Raw genomic sequence first — 18,502 nt, forward strand, 5'->3', positions numbered from 1 at the left:
TACAGTACAAGATTCATCCAAACTGGGATAGTTTTTATCATGTGCACCTTTGTTACTCTATACAAGACTAACACTGTGTGTTAAAAATATTTTGTTTTATTCTTTAATTGAAACAGAAGCTGACCAGGGTCCACCTCCATAAAAAAAAAAAAAAATCACATTTAAAGTTGGTTACGCTAATAGTCTCCAGTAACACTCAAACAGCACACTACCAACAAAATAAAAACCAAGACGTTCCAAAGAAATATCTATGATGTCCTCAAAATATTTGTTACACAGAATACAATCAAGTTTACTGGTTATGACAATTCATAGAATTTCTGCAATGTTTTCTTGAGATGCGTACAGTTCACTGCTGCAGTGCATCAAATAGCACAGTGTGTAACATGCCATTTCTCTGTAAAAAGGCCACTGGAATATCCATCTGATTGTGAACCAGGTTGCAAACTGCTGCACAAACTCTCCCAAGAAAAGAAGTTTCCTGAAGATCTCACAGCTCATCTTTATCCCAGTCATCCAGATCCACATCACTGAGATCAATATCATCTTCAACTGGAAGCTGTGAAAAAGGGAAGGTTTTGAGCATGTGTTTAGAAGCACCTAACACTGGGACATCATTGACTTTGAAAGATGCTTACTTCATCCTGAGAGTAAAGCTCCCACCTGTCATCTCCTTAATTCATAAAAACTCAAATCATATTAAGCACAAGACAAGTGATCAGAGTTTAGACTAGAAGGTTGTTGTCTACTAATAAAAATACTCCCGATAAAGGCAAATAAAGATAAACTACGTAACAGAACTACTACCATATTCTATATTTAAATTCCATCTGAAGTAGATCAAAGGATTATAGTAACTTTGTTTTTCACGGCAATGTTGAACTTAAGAACATACTTGATCACTGTGTTATTACATGTGCTTTACCTTACAGACTTTCTGACATTAAAACTTCGATGGCAAGGTCAGCATACTGCAGAACCAAAGTCTCCACAAACATTCAGGTCTTGAATGCACACACTACCACCTCTCTCGCTCAGCATGGCTGGTAACACATTTCAGCCTCAAGGGATTCAACTTTCAGATTAAAACCCAACAGGATGTAGGCAGGAGTATCTGTCCACGTCAGACAGTGAATCTGGTGTTTGGTCGAGTGGCAGGATTTAGATACTGGGAAATCATACACAACTTGCCACAATCTTTGAAGAACAAGAACTTTCACATTGCCAGTTGTTAGTTACTCTGTCCAGTCCCTTCTGAACCTAGCAAGTCACCAGCACTTTTAGAGATGGAGAACCTCTTACCTCACCATCTTTGCCATCCCAAGGTTCAACTGAATGAATTTTAGGGAAAGCTCCACCACCCACTGGTGCTGTAGAGCCACGACCAACAGACAGTTCCCTGAGGAAAAAAAGAAAGTAAAAGTTAAATTTAAGAAATTTCTCCAGTCTCCATCCACCTGGAACAGTGCCTGCCTCAGACAAAGGGAAGTTAACTTAGAAATCTGCTTACATCTCTTGAAGCAAATCTAAACCGTCTGGAAGCAAAAGCTTTTCAAATTGAGAAACAGAAAATAAGAGAGCCCTTAAAGCAGCATTGCTAACTTTGGGGCAAATTATGTGAGCTACACTGTTTCATATTTCAGCTGTGTCCCTGGTAACACTCATGAACAAATACAGCCCCTTTAACAGTTTGTTATTTATCACTTCAGGCAACTCCAAGAGGAGTCTATAATTCTGATTTTGGAAGTCACCTGGAACTGTTACTTGAAATCTCTAGTGATCTTTATTAGTGGACTCTTAAGTCTCCACAGGTTACTCTGAGTACAAAGCAACCAGCTTCTGCTTTGAGACACCCCATCTTGCACTTGCAAGTTAGGCTTGCTCAAAGAGCCTAATACTAAAATCCTGAAGAGCTAATCCCTTCAACATTCTTTCAGAGACAAATAAGACTGAATAAGCATTCCTCCCCAAGGTGGAGTCTACAATTTTTATGCTCTTCTTAGTGGTGATTTCCTTACTTTTGGTCAACACTGTTGAGACTGCCTATTAGATGACAAAGCCTGCACACAACAGGCTGAGTTAACAGCCAGCTACACCACCTGTTATTGTGCTGATTTCCCTAGGCAGCACAGTTGAGCTGAAGTGTCAAGTAAGATTATTCCAGCAAGTATTGTCTGTAGTAAGACAATACCAAATCAAGTATCTAATGCAATATGAGCTGTTAAGTTGGTTATTATGTCCTGGAAGCACCATCCACCCTTACCAGGAGAGGCTTCACTAAGATGGATTTTATAGACTAAGCAAATTTGCCATGTCTGAGAAAGGCAGGCATTTCTCCCTCATGCATGTGTACAAACTGTCCGTTAATACTTTTCTTGCGTCTGAATCCTAAATTTTACTTGATGCTCTGAGAACCTTCCCTTTTGGACGTTATGAAGAAAGTCTGATCACTTACATAGGTAAGAGAACATAGCACTGCTCCCAGTAATCCAGCAGGGACAGGGTTCAATTAATGTGCTTCTTATGGCAAGGTAGGAAGAGACTTGCATTTCCTTTTGCAATTCTGACTGTCCTCTGCCAGTCTCCAAGCAAGGACATGGCAACAACACTGCTAATATAAGTTCTCAAAGGCTCTTATACACCTTATGACAGCTGGTGTTTACCTAGAAGGAGAGTTTCCACTTCACTTTGACCATGCTTAAGTTACAATTTAAATTTAGCTGCTCTCTTTCAGTGCTGCTGCTGCCACCTTCTGTCCTCCTCTCCATTTCCTTTCCCCATTCAGTCTTCTCAGCACTGACTCTTGCCCAGCTACACAAGAGGCAGTTTCAGGGAACCTGAGCTAAGCAGAGAGCTACTGACTTTTTGGATAGATTGCTTCAGCTCCCCCAACTAGTTTGAGATGCCAAGGGAATGTGAGGGTGAAGGCAAGACCAGACTCAACCAGAAAGATGAATAGCAACATACAGAACCTCAAGAACTTCAACAGCACCCATTTAGATTCCCAAACTGGAAACTTCTCAATTACTAACCAGAACACACCATTTGAATTAAATAGTATTGACTCATTAATTTCTTGGGTTACCAGAGAACCAGAACTTAAGATCAATGCTCACTTCTGTTTTCAAAAGTTATACTACAACTACCATTTAAGTTTAAATGCCAGCTTCTTATTTCAGTCCACTGCAAAAAGGTAAAGACTGCTTCATTAGTGGCAATCCCCACTGAAATTATTCCCTTACTCCAGTGAATGCTCATCATCTTAATTCTCTTAACTGTGCAAGTCTCATCCAATTCAGGACAGCCTGATTTTGGTTTAAAGAGTCACAGCCCCAGTTACAGAAATATTTGTGTCACCTAAAGATTTTGTACCTGAGAAACTCATTAATCCCTTGCTCACTGAATGATCCTTTCAGAAGGGCAAATTTCATCTTCCGAGCATTAACAGCTGCCATTGCTGGATACCCAAAACCTCCAATTCCCAAAGAGCTCTCAAGATCTGACTGAGCACCTGCTTCTGTCCACAGCCACCTTGAGGAAAAGATAAAATACAAAATGAATAATTAGGATAGGCACTACAATCATTTTGAAGTCACGCATATCCTGCAACCCTGCAGAGTTCAAGCTGGGCTCTGAACAGCCCTTGACAGTGTCAACTGTTGTTAAAGTTAGCGGGGAACAGCAGAGCCTCAACATTGAGCCATGTAACAGAAGAAAGCCCCTCCTGAACAGCACCTCCAGGCCGGCCACATGCTCACAGCCACTGAAAGCTGGATGAAAAGAACAGTCATGAAAGACAGTCCAGGGAAAGAACTATGTTACCAATCTGAACAAATTGCTGCACTTTACCATATATTAAGCAAAGTTTAAAATGGCTTGAGTCAGAGATACAAACATGACAAAAGTAATGCCCAAATCCATGGTAGAAGATTTCTGGCTAAAGGCTGCAAGACCAATACTTCACCCAGTATAGTTCCTCACTAGTCAGGATTCACTTCCTCTAATGCTTAGCAAGTTCCCTGAGGAACCTCTGGAATCAACCAATCTCAGCATTTTCCCCCAAGCTTTCATGCTATTTTGTCCCTTTTTCACAGCAGTCAGTGTGTGAGAACAACTTTCTCTTCCCAGAAAAGTCCCAGAGATCCTAACTTCCACTTGAGAGAAGGATGAGAAACGGCAAAGTCTGTCAGCTTGCTTCTTTAAGACCATGAAATTTGTTAAAGAACTGTAATTTTTTTTTTTTTTTTTAAGAATTCAGTAGTCATATTGGCAGACTCACCCACCAGCAAAAGACTCTAAAAGAAACAGGATAAATACTTCCCAAAAATATTTTAACATTTAGGACAAGAGTAAAAGATGCTTAATCTGATCTCTTTAACGCTTAGATATCACTTGTAAATGCTGAATTTGACAAGTGGATGAAGAGAAAAAAAATCAGCAGAGCATCCCCTACTGCAGTACAGTTAGTGAAGTAACAAGATATACTATCCTGAACAAGGAACAATTCTCATCTGCACATAAATCACTATCACACAAATTCTACCCCATTACCCCTAAAAACACTCACATTTTTTCCAACACAACCAGCCTACAATGACACTTACCCCCACATTTTCTTTTTGTATTTTTCAGCCATTTTTAACATGACATCCAGGTAAGAATTCCTCCCTGAAGCTCCTGTTTGTTAGACAGAATTGGACAAGTTAAAAACCACAACTACATGCTTTAAGTCACAAATTCATACAGAAGTCTGTCTGCTTGTATGTCTACCTGTGTCAAGAATATGAGGCAGGACAGAAATGATGCAGAGCTGATGAGCATCACAGGTGCTCTTCAGAACATCTTCACTAATTATCTGGAAGAAAACAGCAAAAAGTCAATGAGAGCAAGACTTGGTTACCCAGCTGTGACTGCACTTCCCTCCAACAGTCTATCAACTCCATCCTACAAGGTAAGAAGCACTGAAACAACTTGACATAAGAAGCTTACAAGCCTCTCCCACTTCACTGGTCTCTCAACTAAAAGACTAACTACAATGAGTTCAAAGTCTTCTGTTAAGACTTGCAGAAACACGAAAGCAAGCAATACCAAATAAAGCTTACAGAGAGCACAGTAAGATGTCACTTCTTGCTCAGTCATTGTCTTTGGACCAGGGCTGGAAACAGCACACCCCAACCTGTGCCTGCAGGTTTAACTCATGGTACTGCTAGTGTAAGGAGAGGCAGCAGGATGCAGCATTTGCTGAAGATAAGGACATTTAATCGACATTAACAGAGCAACACCAGTTTTGTGAGATCTACCTTAAAAAAAGCAATCAATCCATTTATCTACACCAGTGGTCTCCACACTTTGATTGTGCACCCCCAGCAGTAAAAAAGTTTCTAAGCACTCAGCCTCAAAATATGTATGTCAATTATATACATGTACTACTGTACTAACATTATAAAGCATACAGAAAATATACATTTTTTAAAGGATGACAAAGATAAAATAAACACCATTTTAAAATATATTTTTAAAATTTATTAATGGCACAATTTTTTTTTCTTCCTGCACCTCAGTGGACTGTCTTGCATGCACCCTACTTTGGAGACAACTGATCACCATTTCAAATCTACCATCAAGCTGAAACTAGAAGTCACCATACAGAAGGTGGAGTTTTTTTTGACAACAGGCAAGATTAGTCACCATGCAAGACCTAGGGGGCAGTTTACAAATTACAAAACCCTGCACTCTTGTTGTAATTAAAGATGGGGCATAGAACCCAACCTTTTCACTCGTTCCTCAAGAGAGGATTCAGACACCCTAGTACCATCCTGCCAGTGCCTTCACTGTATCAATTCCCATAATGTTTCGGTCAACAACAAATTCACAGTAAAAATTAAATAACAAAGCTGAATGATCAGACTTGTCATCCTTGACTTTCTGCTGCTAAACAGTGTGCCAGCAACACACTTAGGCTGTTTTATTTGCGGTTCACGTAGTCCTGTAAAAACTGCTGCAAAGGATAAGATGGAAAAGCAATTTGAGAAAATGACATGGAAGTACCTCCAGGAGCTCAGGCGGTGGTGCGTTATCAGAAAATAGATCCAGAGCACGAGCAATGATATCAGATCTAGTTCTCCCACCATCATAATCAACAGGGTCCTCTCCTTTCTGGAAGATTTTAATTGTGGGAAATCCACGAATCTGCAAGACAAGTTTAAGCCATCAGCTCAAATAAATCTGAATACTTATGGTGGAAGTTACCTGCTACTCTGACATGCTCTAGATTAAGAGAAAGGGAAGAGATTTAACTATGGCATTTAGACCCTGCCTACAAAAGGCGGGCCATTTCCTCCTGACTGTGGAAGATGCAACAGCGTCATTGGAGCCGCAGCCCAGGCTGATGAGCAACATTTAATGTCTACAAAAACCGAGTCTCACAGCATGTTATGGCTGAACTTGTACAATTTTGTAGTTTCCTATTTGTGCAACAATTCAAAACAATGTTAACACACACTGAAACACTGTTTCAAGTCTGATGAATCAGCAATGGTTTCATCTCAGTTTAGAAGCACAAAGCACTGCCAATTTAAGTACCAGGAGGGCTATCTTAACTCTTCATATGAGACATTAGTTTCTTGATTTGTCTGTGGGAAGACAGCACTGTGCTTCCACGGCAACAAGTGGACCTTCAGATCCCTCTGCTACACTTCCAGTAAAACTTGTTCAGTGCTCCTGCCAACTGCCAGCCACATGCACTTAGGGAAACTAAGTAGCACATTGCAAGCTCTCTGTACTGTATTAAAAATTAAAGACTTTATCAGTTCACTTTAGGCCCACAGAATAGCTGATGTAGGCAGCTAATATCGTCAAATTGACTCCTGACCACTGGCTCCAAGACGTACAAGTATATGTGTGTGTTCTGGAGACGCTCAGCCAGCATACGAACAGTCAGAAAGGAGAAACCTCTCACTTAAGATGATAAAGCTATACAAGACTTCATGGAAATAAACAGCTTTTTTCATCAGCAACATCCAGATTTATTCCTTTCCTCTCACCCCATTTATTTATACTGTTTCTGACATTCAGGAATGAACTCTCTGTGGAAAAATGGTACATTTCACTGAACACTATTTTTAGCACAAAACATTTATGTGGTACCAGATTAAGAAACAGTTCAGCAAGCATTAAAGGGAAATCTGACTTTTCTAGAGATGGAAAGGAAACTAACTGCTGCAAAGCACACTCACCCCATATCGGCCTGCCAGCATCTGATTGACTGTTGCATCTACTGCAGCCAGCTTGACTTTTCCCTTTGTTTGTTCCTTCACCTCAGTGGCAGCAGCTGCCCATTCTGGCTCCAGACTGAAAAATAAAGATTATGAGTTCTCCAAGGTTAGAGTTAGCAAAAGTATATCGTATTCCAACATTACATCACATACTTTGCTCAGGAAAAATATAAGTCTCTGCAGAGAATGACAGCTAGGTGGCTTATCCCAAATGAGACTCAAGTCTTGCATTTGAAAGAATGAAAAGGTTAACATAACTTCTGGATCTTACTACCAATGGGAGTTTTACTGCTAAGAAGGAGGGCAGCCAGAACAGCACCAAGGTGCCCTGAGCAGGAAAAGCCCACACGTTTTCATTAAAACACCTTATGGAAAACTCCACTTCACTTCTGATATACCAGAGGTGCAAGGTCCCTTTTAGGAGAATAAAAGTATGGCACAAAAACGAGTACTAAAGGGAACCGAATTGTCAAAGAAAAGCCTCATTTACTTTTTGCAGTGCCCACACCATGGGGCATAAAACTCCACCATCCACACATCGTCACTATTCATGACGTTCTTATCAAAGCTGTCATCAGTCAGCTCAATCACATCCTTCTTATCTCCACCTCCGCTCTCTCGGCTCTGCAAGAAACAAACAGACCCTCACGTGAGAAGTAACCAAAATTGGTTTCCCACACAAGCCATCTCCTGTGTGTCATATGTTAGTTAATGAGAAGCTCGACATGAGCCGGCAATGTGCACTAGCAGCCCAAAAAGTCAACTGCCTCCTGGCTGCATCCAAAGAAGTGTAGCCAGCAGGTCGATGGAGGTGATTCTGCCCCTCTACTCTGCTCTCATGAGACCCCACCTGCAGTACTGTGTTCAGCTATGAGCTCCCCAACATAAGGACATGGACCTGTTGGAACAGGTCCAAAGAAGGGCCACAAAGATGATCCGAGGGCTGGAGCACCTCTCCTATGAAGACAGGTTGAGAGAGTTGGGGTCGTTCAACCTGGAGAACAGAAGGCTCCGCAGAGACCTTCCAGCAGCCTTCCAGTATCTAAAGGGGCCTACAGGAAAGCTGGAGAATGACTTTTTGCAAGGGCATGTAGGGATAGGACAAGAGGCAATGGCTTTAAACTGAAAGAGGGTAGATTGAGATTAGATCTAAGGAAGAAATTCTTCCCTCTGAGGGTGGTGAGGCACTGAACCAGGTCGCCCAGTGGAGTTGTGGCTGCCCCATCCCCTTTGAGCAACCTGATGTAGCGGAAGGTTTCCCTGCCCATGGCAGGAAGGTTGGAACTAGATGATCTTTAAGGTCCCTTCTAACCCAAACCATTCTATGATTTTATGTTGTACCAAATGGTCTTTATTTGAATGAGATACAAAACAGGCAGTGTTAGGTGATAAGGCTTTCCCATTTTAGATCTGATGATACATACAGCCTACTCCCATAGCACTTCCAAGAAACATCAAATGAACCTTCTCTTTAAAAAAAGAGAAATCAGGTCAAACTGACTAACAGGAAGATGTGGGAACACTTCCTCAGTTCTTCATGCTCTGATTTATCTGAGAACAAAGTGCTCTCCAACCCCCTCACTTCACTGTGCCCTGGTTTCCAGGGAAAACAAACATCTGAGTGCAATACACTCTACAGGGTACAGTCCATCCAGGTCTTCTATCTGGCCAGCCTCAGGATCTTGGAGTGAATTTGCTCCATGATTTAGAAACCATAGTAGCAGTCAGAACCTTTTCAATTTACCTTCAGGGAGAAATCAAGCAAGCCAACTTCGGAAGAACACTACCCCATTAAAAAAGCCTCATCCATCTAGTTTAGACTAGGACTAGGCAAATGGTACCTCAACCAGTTGCAGCATGAGGCTAATAAGGACCTCAAAGTTCAGAGAGATGCAAAGTCTTCCACCTGGGGAAGAATAACCCCATACACCAGTACATGCTGGGGACCAACTAGCTGGAAAGCAGCTTTTCAGAGAGCGACCAGGGGATTCTGATGGACAAGTTGAACCATCAGTCAGCAATGCACCCCTGTGACAAAGGTGGTCAACAGCCTCCTAAGCTGCTTTAGGCAGAGAGATGCCAGCAGGTGTGGGGAGGTGATCTTTCCCTTACTGTGTGGAACATCTAGAGCGCTGGGTCTAGTTCTGGGCTCCCCAGTATATGCACACACTGGAGCAAGTCCAGCCAAGGGTCAAAGCTGATTAAGGGCTTTGAGCATCTGACATATGACAAGAGGTTGAGAAAGCTGGGATTGCTCAGCTGGAAAGAAAGAAGGCTCAGCATGGATCCTAATCGTTGATAAATACCCAAGTGGAAGGGAGTAAAGAAAACAAAGGTAGACTCTTCTATGCAATGCCCAGTGACAGTACAAAAAGGACATAAGCTAAAATACAAGAATTTAAATTAAACATTAGAGAAAACTTTTCTATTGTGAGGGTGGTCAAACACTGGAACAGGCTACCCAAAGAGTGCAGTCTGTATGGAGTCAGTCATTGGAGATACTCAAAACTTCATAGGACACATCCCTGAGCAACCTGCTCTAGTTGATCCTGTACTGGGCTGGACTAGACAACCTCCAGAGGTCCCTTCTAACCTCAACCATTCTGTCAACTGAGTCAGGAGCACGAGCCCTGATCTCCTGTACAGGACAGTCTCCAGTTGAAAACAAACCCACACGTTCCCTCAAATACCTGTTTTCCAGAACTATATCCTCCACTTCTGCCACTAAGGCGGTCTTTCACCATGGACCGAAGAGCACTTAGAGCGGCATCAACAATAGCGTCACTTGTCCTGCCACCTGCAACACAGCAAAATGAGTGATCAAAGCATCAAAAGGCCAGTTTAAGGCAGGCCCATGACTTAATTACAAACTTAATACTCTCTCACCCTAAGGATTTTTCAGGAAAAGCAGGACTGGGCTATGAGTGATACGGTACTAGTGGTGGGACATCACTAACTTCAACACAAGCTGCAGGATTGACTTTACACCACTTTTTAACTATCCACCTTATCTGATGGGGATGACTGTGGCAAGCTCCCAGTAAACAGGAAGAAAGGAGTAATTCTTTGGAATCGTCTATCAACCTCCACCAACTACAAACAGCAGGTGGGACTGTTAGCCCACGCTAAGACATGCACAATTTAGTCAAACAAGTCCCACCCATCTGTGTCTCAGTTACAAGAAGCACTAGACAGGAAGGAAACACCACACAAGACAGCAGTAACAGCTACCGTAATTACTGTATTCAGGGAAATTTTTAGGCATGCAATGCATGAAAGAGCACCACATTTACCCTGATAATCCTCTGCTTTGTTTTTGTTGGCTCCAAACATCTTGATAGTTGGAAATCCTCTGACTCCATACTGTCCACCCAAGGATTGATGTTTATCTGCATCTACTGCACCTACTTTCACTACACCCTGTGGAAACAAAAATGAAAACTAAGACAAGACTTCGACAGTGATTTAATGCATTTTATACTCTGTGCATACTGGAGAGAGATTTATTAGGAGGGTAACAAAACAGTCACCAAAAGAGACGTGTTATCCACTCAAGCATTAAACTACAGAACACCACATATGTCCATTTGTTTGGGGTGTTTTGGTAGGGTTTTCTGTTTGGTTGGTTTGCAGTTGGGTTTGTTTGGTTGGTTTTTTGTTTGTTTTTAAAAAGGAGACTATATCTTACATAGGCCAGAGCTCTGCATATCACTACATAACCAAGTTTTCTGTAATTAAAGAAATATTCATGAACACAACTTTAAGCTGTTGGTAAAACATTCAGTTCGTGCTGTGCCTGTACTTCAAAGGCAGGTGACAGGATAGTGAGGAAGAAAAGAAAAACATGTTTTTTAGGGGGATAGCTGGATTCTAATGTCTTCTGGTGCTGTTAAAAGCAGCCTTAGAAAATAGCAGTGGGAATCCACAGGGACAGAATTTACCTTGCTTCCTCTACAATTCAATGCCTTCTTTTAAAAAACGAAAAAAAATCACAAAAACCCAGACTGAATGCCTCTGACTGGCCCCATCTCTGGCTGTACAAGAACGATTAAAGTGATACGGTTTTGGGGACCAAATCCCACCTCCATGTTCCCAGGCCAGACGACAAACCTTCCTCAATCCACTGCTACAAGCACATTTGGAAGGTTAAACTTACCTTTAATGCTGTCGCCGCTTTCTTCCACTCAGGGGTTAGTCTTTGACAATGACCACACCTTTTAGAAAAAAAAAAAACAACAAACAGCAATTGTCATTCAGCTCTGATAACTATTTCACAGAGTACAGAGTGGCCTTGTTGGGTTTGCAATTACAGAACAGCCACACACAGCAAATTATGTGAGACTTTAGACCTACTCCTGAAAAGAGGAAAAGGTCATGCCACAACATCATATCATCACTCAGACTTCTGAAGAAAAGCTTTCATGTGTATTATATAGGTGCATACATACACACACGCACACATATATATACAAAAATATGCACACACCTCCATCTCTCAAAAGCTACCTGGCTTTCCTAACACAGATGCAAACATGAGCACCAAAATCCAGATTTGTACACTAGTCTGCTTGTTGCAAGCTAAAACAGATCTGTGATGAGGACTGAAAAGTCTATTCTAGAGATATCTTCTTAACTAGAAAGAATTTGTAGCACACCATCACCTGGAGGTGTCTGGGGGGAGAAAACCAACAGTTGACCAGCAACTAATGTATAATCACAGCACAAGTCCGCAGAGAAAAAGGAGCTTTCTCTATAATTTACTTATACCTGTTCTACACTTTATTGTCATTGCTCAGTAAAGCTTCCCCTTGCCCATAAAGCTGCAACAACACTAGAAGAGGCACAGCAATCTTTCCCATAAACCTCTCAGTCCAGACACAGGCTGTTGCAATGAAAGGCCCCTTTCTCCAGAATGTGGAGCTTTGGATGACAATACTACAGAGGATTTGTGCAAAGATGGAATATGCATCACCAGAATTTACATGGAAGATGAAAAGACTCCATAATCTGGACATGAGCAGGATGGGAAACAGAAGTGCTAAATTAAGATGCATAAAGCCAGTACTTTTTAACAGAAATTGGAAATTCTGTGTGAATTCGGACCTGTGTTTTCACATCAGAATCAGGTTCAGAAAGACAGAAGTCAGAGGCCTTCTCAATTACCTATTGCACTTTGATCAGTCATTTTTAATACTAATCTCAGTAAAAAAACTGAAGTAGTAAAATGGCGTATAAGGTTTTGTTGTTAGGCCCCATTTGCAAACTTGAAACCAATTCCTGCTTTTTTTCCCCAGTGACAATATTTAAAATGGGAATCCCAACTACAGCTATTTTGCTAGTCACAAGGCCATCAAACCAATAACTGTACTGCCAACAACTGAATGAAATCCTGGACTGATGAGCAACAGATTCATGTGCTGCTCCTCCATGACAAGAGGAAGCAAGTATGCAGCTGTAATTCTTACCATGGGGCGTAGAACTCCACGAGCCACAGGCTCTCACTCTGAATGACCTCCTTGTTGAAGTTGGTTGGTGTTAGCTCTATCACATCATCACTGGCTGAATATAAACCGTTAACTGCCAGGAATAATGTGCAGCTCACTGTGCCTAGAACAAAAAGCAAAGCAATCAGCATTCCTGGAGGACATTTATGGTTCTCTTGTTGTCATGGCTAAATCATCTCTTCATTCCCTGCAAATCAGCAGGAAAAAACCCACCTTCCTTAGATATAAGGAAGAAATTTTTTACAATGAGGGTGGTGAAGCACTGGAACAGGTTGCCCAGAGACGTTGTAGATGCCCCATCCCTGGAAGTGTTCAAGGCCAGGCTGGATGAGGCTTTGAGCAACCTATCTAGTGGAAGGTGTTCCCACCCATGGCAGGGGGGTTGGAACTAGATGATCTTTCAGATCCCTTCCAACCCAAACCATTCTATGATTCTAGAGAGGAAAAAAAAAGGAAAAGGGATTCCAGCTTGACTGGAAAAAAAAAAAAAGGAAGTTAAGGCAAGATATATTCTTTTCCTCCTCACCTAACATCATGATTCCATGGGATCATGTAATATATTCTCTGTGCTTCAAGCTAGCTGGAGTTATGCCACTCCTGCTACGGCTCTCCAGAGAGCATTTAGTCAAAGCTTCTACCCTAACTACTACTGGTACAAGACCAGCAGAATTTCCACACGGATCCTGACAATCAGCTACATCTTATTTCAGTTCTTTCTTGCAGAAACTCTTAAGCCAGTTGCCCATACCTCTTGCACACCAGGCACTCAAGCACATCTTTAATAGGATCACATAACTCAGGACTGTCTCAACAACTCTTGGAACAGTTACACTGATTTTAGGACCAGCACTTGATACACTGGTAGTGTAAAGAGCTCCTTCATTCTTCACTCCTTCAAGAGCTCATGAGGATCTTAATCTACCATTGATTTGTCTCTCTAGTGTCAGACTGGAGAACAACAGCTAAAGCTCTCTGGTTAACAAGCCAAGCACTTTTAGAATATTAAAAAAAAAAATCGTTAAAAGATACAAGGAATTTGCTTTATCTTAAGAAAAACTTCCTACTTCTGGTCACTTCTGGATCTTATTATTGTTTGAGACTTTGCATGTAAAACTTCATAATCCTTCCTTCTACCTAGTCAGAGAGATTAAGAGATGACCTGATGAAAGATGACAAGCATCTCTAATAAAATCCATACAGGAAAAGACTTTTCTTAATCTACCAAAGTAGGGGTGGGGGGGGGCCGGGGTGGAGGTAAGAGCTCAGACATCTAAGTTAGAACTAGGCAAAAATCAGCTTTGCTGTGAGCAGTTAATAACTTGCATAGGAAGCTGTACATTCTCAAGACTGAACGCGAGAGGAAGATACAGTTCAGCGATGCAGAAAGTCTACAGCACATGGCACACAGACTGCATGGCATCACCTACGCTTTATCAGTCCCGCTCAAGAAAAGTCAGTTGCATTACACCTACTCTGCAGGTGAGAAAAGCTGACAGAAATAACATCTTCCAGGCTACTCAACCAGAGATCAGGACTGAATCGCCACACTGCAACCCAGCACCCTGCCTGTCACACCACTCCCCCTCCTAACGGCTTCTTCTAACCCTGGTATCCAGCCCTTTTCTTTTGGGGTGATCCTAGTTGGTTTCCAGCACCAGATTTACACATTAGATGGGCTCTCTCCATTCAGCATGCCCACACACAAACTGCACTTCATCAGCACTGATCAACTGACTTCTAAAGCGATCTGTGGCTGTCACAGCATGTTACAGTGACCTACAGCAGCAGCTGCCGCTGGGGTAAAGAAAACAAGGATGGAAAAAGCTACTTGAATGTTAGAGCCACTCTCAAGACAGAAACCATTCTCTAGATGGAATGAGACCATTAAATTGAAATCAGGGTATTTTAGCATCACCTAAAGGTATCTGTGGCAGAATATATTCGGAAGCTGAACAGAGTTCACCCAGCCCTTTCTGTCACTTCAAATAGAGAAGTTCTAGCTTACGCAAAAACATCTGCTAAAGGGAGCTCACAAAAGGAAGCACATGGTAAAATTCACCTAGTCACATATCACTGCATTATATTTTTTTAAACTATGACTCATGAACTGGGGGCATAATTTTCCTTTCTATAGTAAAATATTCAAGGTTTAATTCATCTTTAGCAAATAAAAAGATAATTTTCCTACAAGCATTTAAGTCAGGAAAATGCGAATCTGTCCTTAATATGACGCAAAAAAAAATCTCAGATAATCTGATTTCAAAAGTTGTTTTCCAATGTAAGTGAATTACACAGACAGGAGTGTTGTTAAACCAACTAAAGCAGCTCCACGCTGGTATTATTAGCCCTCATCGAAAAACCGAGTTGTAAGTCTGAAGAGCTATGGAAAAAAGCTTTTTCTACAGGATGATGATGATGATAGCGATTCTGTGAACTTTCTCCCTAAAATACCCGGCCCTTCTGCAGCAGAGCTCGGTGTGCTGAAGTTCCCACAGCCCTGCACACGTGCGCCCGGTCAGCGAGAGCCTTCCCCGTTCAGCCCCGAGCACCGGCACCGTCGCTGTTTCTACAGAAGCATCCGAGCGGGACCCTTTAACCGCTTCACCGACTTATTCGGCACAGGCGACCCCGCAGCAGGGGGAAGGGAAAAGGAAGTACAGTTCTCCACGGGCTCCTCCCTTTGTCTTCGGCCATTACTCTTCCTGCCCTTACAGCCTCGGATCACGGCACTCAGGCAAATAAAACATCACCGCTTACTGCAAATCGCAGAGCCTTTTTTATTGTTGTTATTAAGGTGACAGATAAGCATCGTTTTCTTAATTTTTGTGGTGTTGTTGCTGGGATCTTTAGGCCACCAACCTGCGCTCCCGCAGCCCACTGAGCCCCCCACCCCACCGCAGGCGGCACCGCGGCTCGCACCAGCAATAGCCGAACCGCGACTGTGGGCTCTGCCCCCGGACTCCATAAGCCATCCGCCCCACCGCCGGCCACCCCGCGGAGCGCCCCGCATGGCCCGCAGCCCTCGCCCCTTCCCAGGCGGGAGACGGGCGCACGGCGGCTCCCGCTCAGCCCGGCGCCCAGCCCCCCTCCCGCTACGACGGGCCCACACCCCCGGCGGGGCTCGGGAAGAGGGAAGCCATGGCCCACCACCCCCCCGCACCCTCATCCCCTCAGCGGCCGCCCCGTTAGCCCACGGCTCCTACCCCACCACAGCCGGCCCGCGGCGCGCGCCCCCATGGCTGCCCCCAACTCCCTCAGCCGCCGCGACTAGAGCCTGCCCGCCCCGCCCCCTCCGCCCACGCGCCGCGCGTTCCCTGCCGTGGCCGCAGCCCATTGGCGGTGCCCGCGCTCGCGCATTGCGATAGCCAATGGAGGGCGGCCGCGTCAATCGCTGCGGGGCGCGAGTGGCCGGAGGAGGCTTTGAGGGGCGGAGGAGGAGGAAGAGGAGGGTGGTGGGAGAGGAGGGTGGTGGGGTTCGGTTTAGCTGCGCTGGCGGCTCCCTGGGTTTGGCCGGGAGTTGCGGAGGGCGGCAGAGGCGTGCCTCGTGAGCGCGGCCAGCGCGCTATCTTGGGGACAGTGCTCAGCCTGCTTCTAGCGGCTGCCCGTGGTCCTGCTCCAGCTTCGCCCTGCCTCCGCGGTGGGGGCTGTCCGGGCCTAGGCTGAAATCCACGCTGGTCTTCAGGGATAAGGAAGGCAGGCCAGTGGATTGTCCTCTTCGCTGCCCGAACATTGTACTGCCTCTCAGTGCAAACATAAGTCTCAGGGACTTGGCAGTCTAAATGATGTCACTGTGAAAACCAAGGCAGGCATCTAGATTTGAAATAAGTAAATAAATAAATCTGTTTACAAGTCGCAAGCTTGCATGTAAAAGTAGAAATTAGGCTAGCTGCATCTGCCCTAGGCCAAGGAAACAGAAGTAGGGGGAGAGGAGGGCTGATGCGTGTCAACCCAAGCGCTGTTAAAACCTGCTTGCATCCAACAGAGACGTGGAAGATTTCAGCAGCACAACACATATATGGCTATTTTGTATGAAAAAACAGCATCCCAGTTCAAAAGCTCCAGAAACAACTGATGGGAAAAGCTGGCTGTTTCCCCCCACCAATGATTGTACTTTGCAGGGGGGTACTGGAGCTTGAGGCCGAGTTGGGGAGCAGAGATCCAGATGGAGGCTTTTGCTGAGCTAGGAGTCAACAATTAAGTGAGCTGTGATTTTAATTTTTTTTTTTTTTTTTAGTGTAGTAGTAGTAGCTGGACTTAATGTACCATTGAAATAGAATTTTTCAGCAGCTGGATCTGAAGTGGTCTAAATTTTATCCCCATCCACACACCCATTGCTTCATGCTCACAAGTAGCACTTTCCCGTACTTTTAAGTCCTGCTTGTTAAGAGCATGAAATTGTTAGCACGTCAGTGAGACCAGACAGTCATTTGCACCCTCAAGTTGTTTCAGAAATGGAGGAACAGGGATGCATGAAATAAAAATTTTACTCAGAATGGCTACAAAATACTGACACTTTGGCATTTCCATCCATAAAAGAGCAGACTGCTAAGCAGGCAGGTTCAAGTTTGTGGTGATTCCTAGATCATAAGATAAAACATAACTCTTCTCTTATTTTACTCCTAAAGCAAACAGGAGCTGCTTTGCTGACCACCCTTCCCAAGGGAATGAGTTTCTCTTATGTTCCACCAGTATGATGCAAAAAGTGAACATGACATCTTGGGGCACTATTGAGCAGTTAGTACAAAATTAGCTTCAAGTAAGATCCTTAAAACCAGAAATAGTTGAACAATAGTTTTATGGCATGTAAATTGGCAGAGAAAATTGATAATTTGGGGGTGGTGGTGGTTAACAGAAGGAACTGCATAGAAGTAGTGTGTTTTATTTTTCATCAGTGTCATGCAACAGGAAGTTGAATGGCTGCGTTTAACATTTCTGTAGCACCAAGAAGCATGTGTGAAAGTACTTTTTGCTGAGTAAGAAGCTTTTAACACAGATCTTTACTGACTCGATAAATTCCTAGTGAGTTTCTATGGGAAACGATTCTACACCAGGAGCAATTCAACATTTTGATGTGTGTTCTGGAAATACACATAAGATAGTGCTGATAAAACCTGCGCTAACACAAATATTAGTAGAGTGATACATAACAATGAAAACAGGGCAACGATACAGAGTATTTGATAAATGAGCTGCTTTCAGACAAAATGCCTTAAGGGTTTTAATGAGTTCGCTTGCGGCTTTACTATCTCAGTGAAGGCAATCCTTGAATGGAGTCTGAAAGAGATTTAGAGGCTGTTTCTCCGTTGCAGCATGAACTTCTGTGACATTAATGACAAAAAACCTCATGAGAGTCATGGCTATGTAAAAAGGGGAATAATGGAAAGATACTTTGTCTGCAGAGGTTCATGAGACAAGTTATTGAGCCTGTGTTTTAAAATGTATAGGTAATCACAGGGACAGGATTAGAAGGGACTTTGCAGATTTCTGAGGTCAGCACACTGATATAGCAGACATCATTCCATATATGAGTCTGAGAGCCCATGGATGTGTGCAGGGGAGCCGGCTGTTACAAAACCTGAAATCAGTTACCAGGGGATGGAAATACAGTGTTTGAAGAACACTTGTACAGAACAGGCAGCGAGAGGATTAGTGTTATAAATGTGAGGAATATTCTTGCATTCCAGGGATCTTGCCCGGTTCCTGCCCTGGCAGATGAGTAGAGAA

General features: G+C 43.3%; 1 protein-coding gene across 1 annotated transcript; it reads right to left on the reverse strand.

Annotated features, from left to right (window-relative positions):
• Positions 1–82: 82 nt before the first annotated feature.
• On the reverse strand, positions 83–16,018 carry PDIA6 (protein disulfide isomerase family A member 6). The gene is made up of 13 exons (XM_086608387.1): positions 15,982–16,018; positions 12,740–12,881; positions 11,431–11,488; positions 10,568–10,694; positions 9,965–10,071; positions 7,765–7,898; positions 7,236–7,350; positions 6,049–6,189; positions 4,771–4,855; positions 4,605–4,677; positions 3,373–3,531; positions 1,303–1,399; positions 83–559 (listed from the first exon to the last, which is right to left on the reverse strand). Exons 1-13 carry the CDS (start codon positions 16,013–16,015, stop codon positions 491–493), a joined length of 1,341 nt encoding a protein of 446 aa, XP_086464513.1. The 5' UTR covers positions 16,016–16,018; the 3' UTR covers positions 83–490.
• Positions 16,019–18,502: the final 2,484 nt, after the last annotated feature.

This window comes from Tauraco erythrolophus, chromosome 2, assembly GCF_009769465.1.
Source record: "Tauraco erythrolophus isolate bTauEry1 chromosome 2, bTauEry1.pri, whole genome shotgun sequence".
Taxonomy (NCBI): Eukaryota; Metazoa; Chordata; class Aves; order Musophagiformes; family Musophagidae; genus Tauraco; species Tauraco erythrolophus.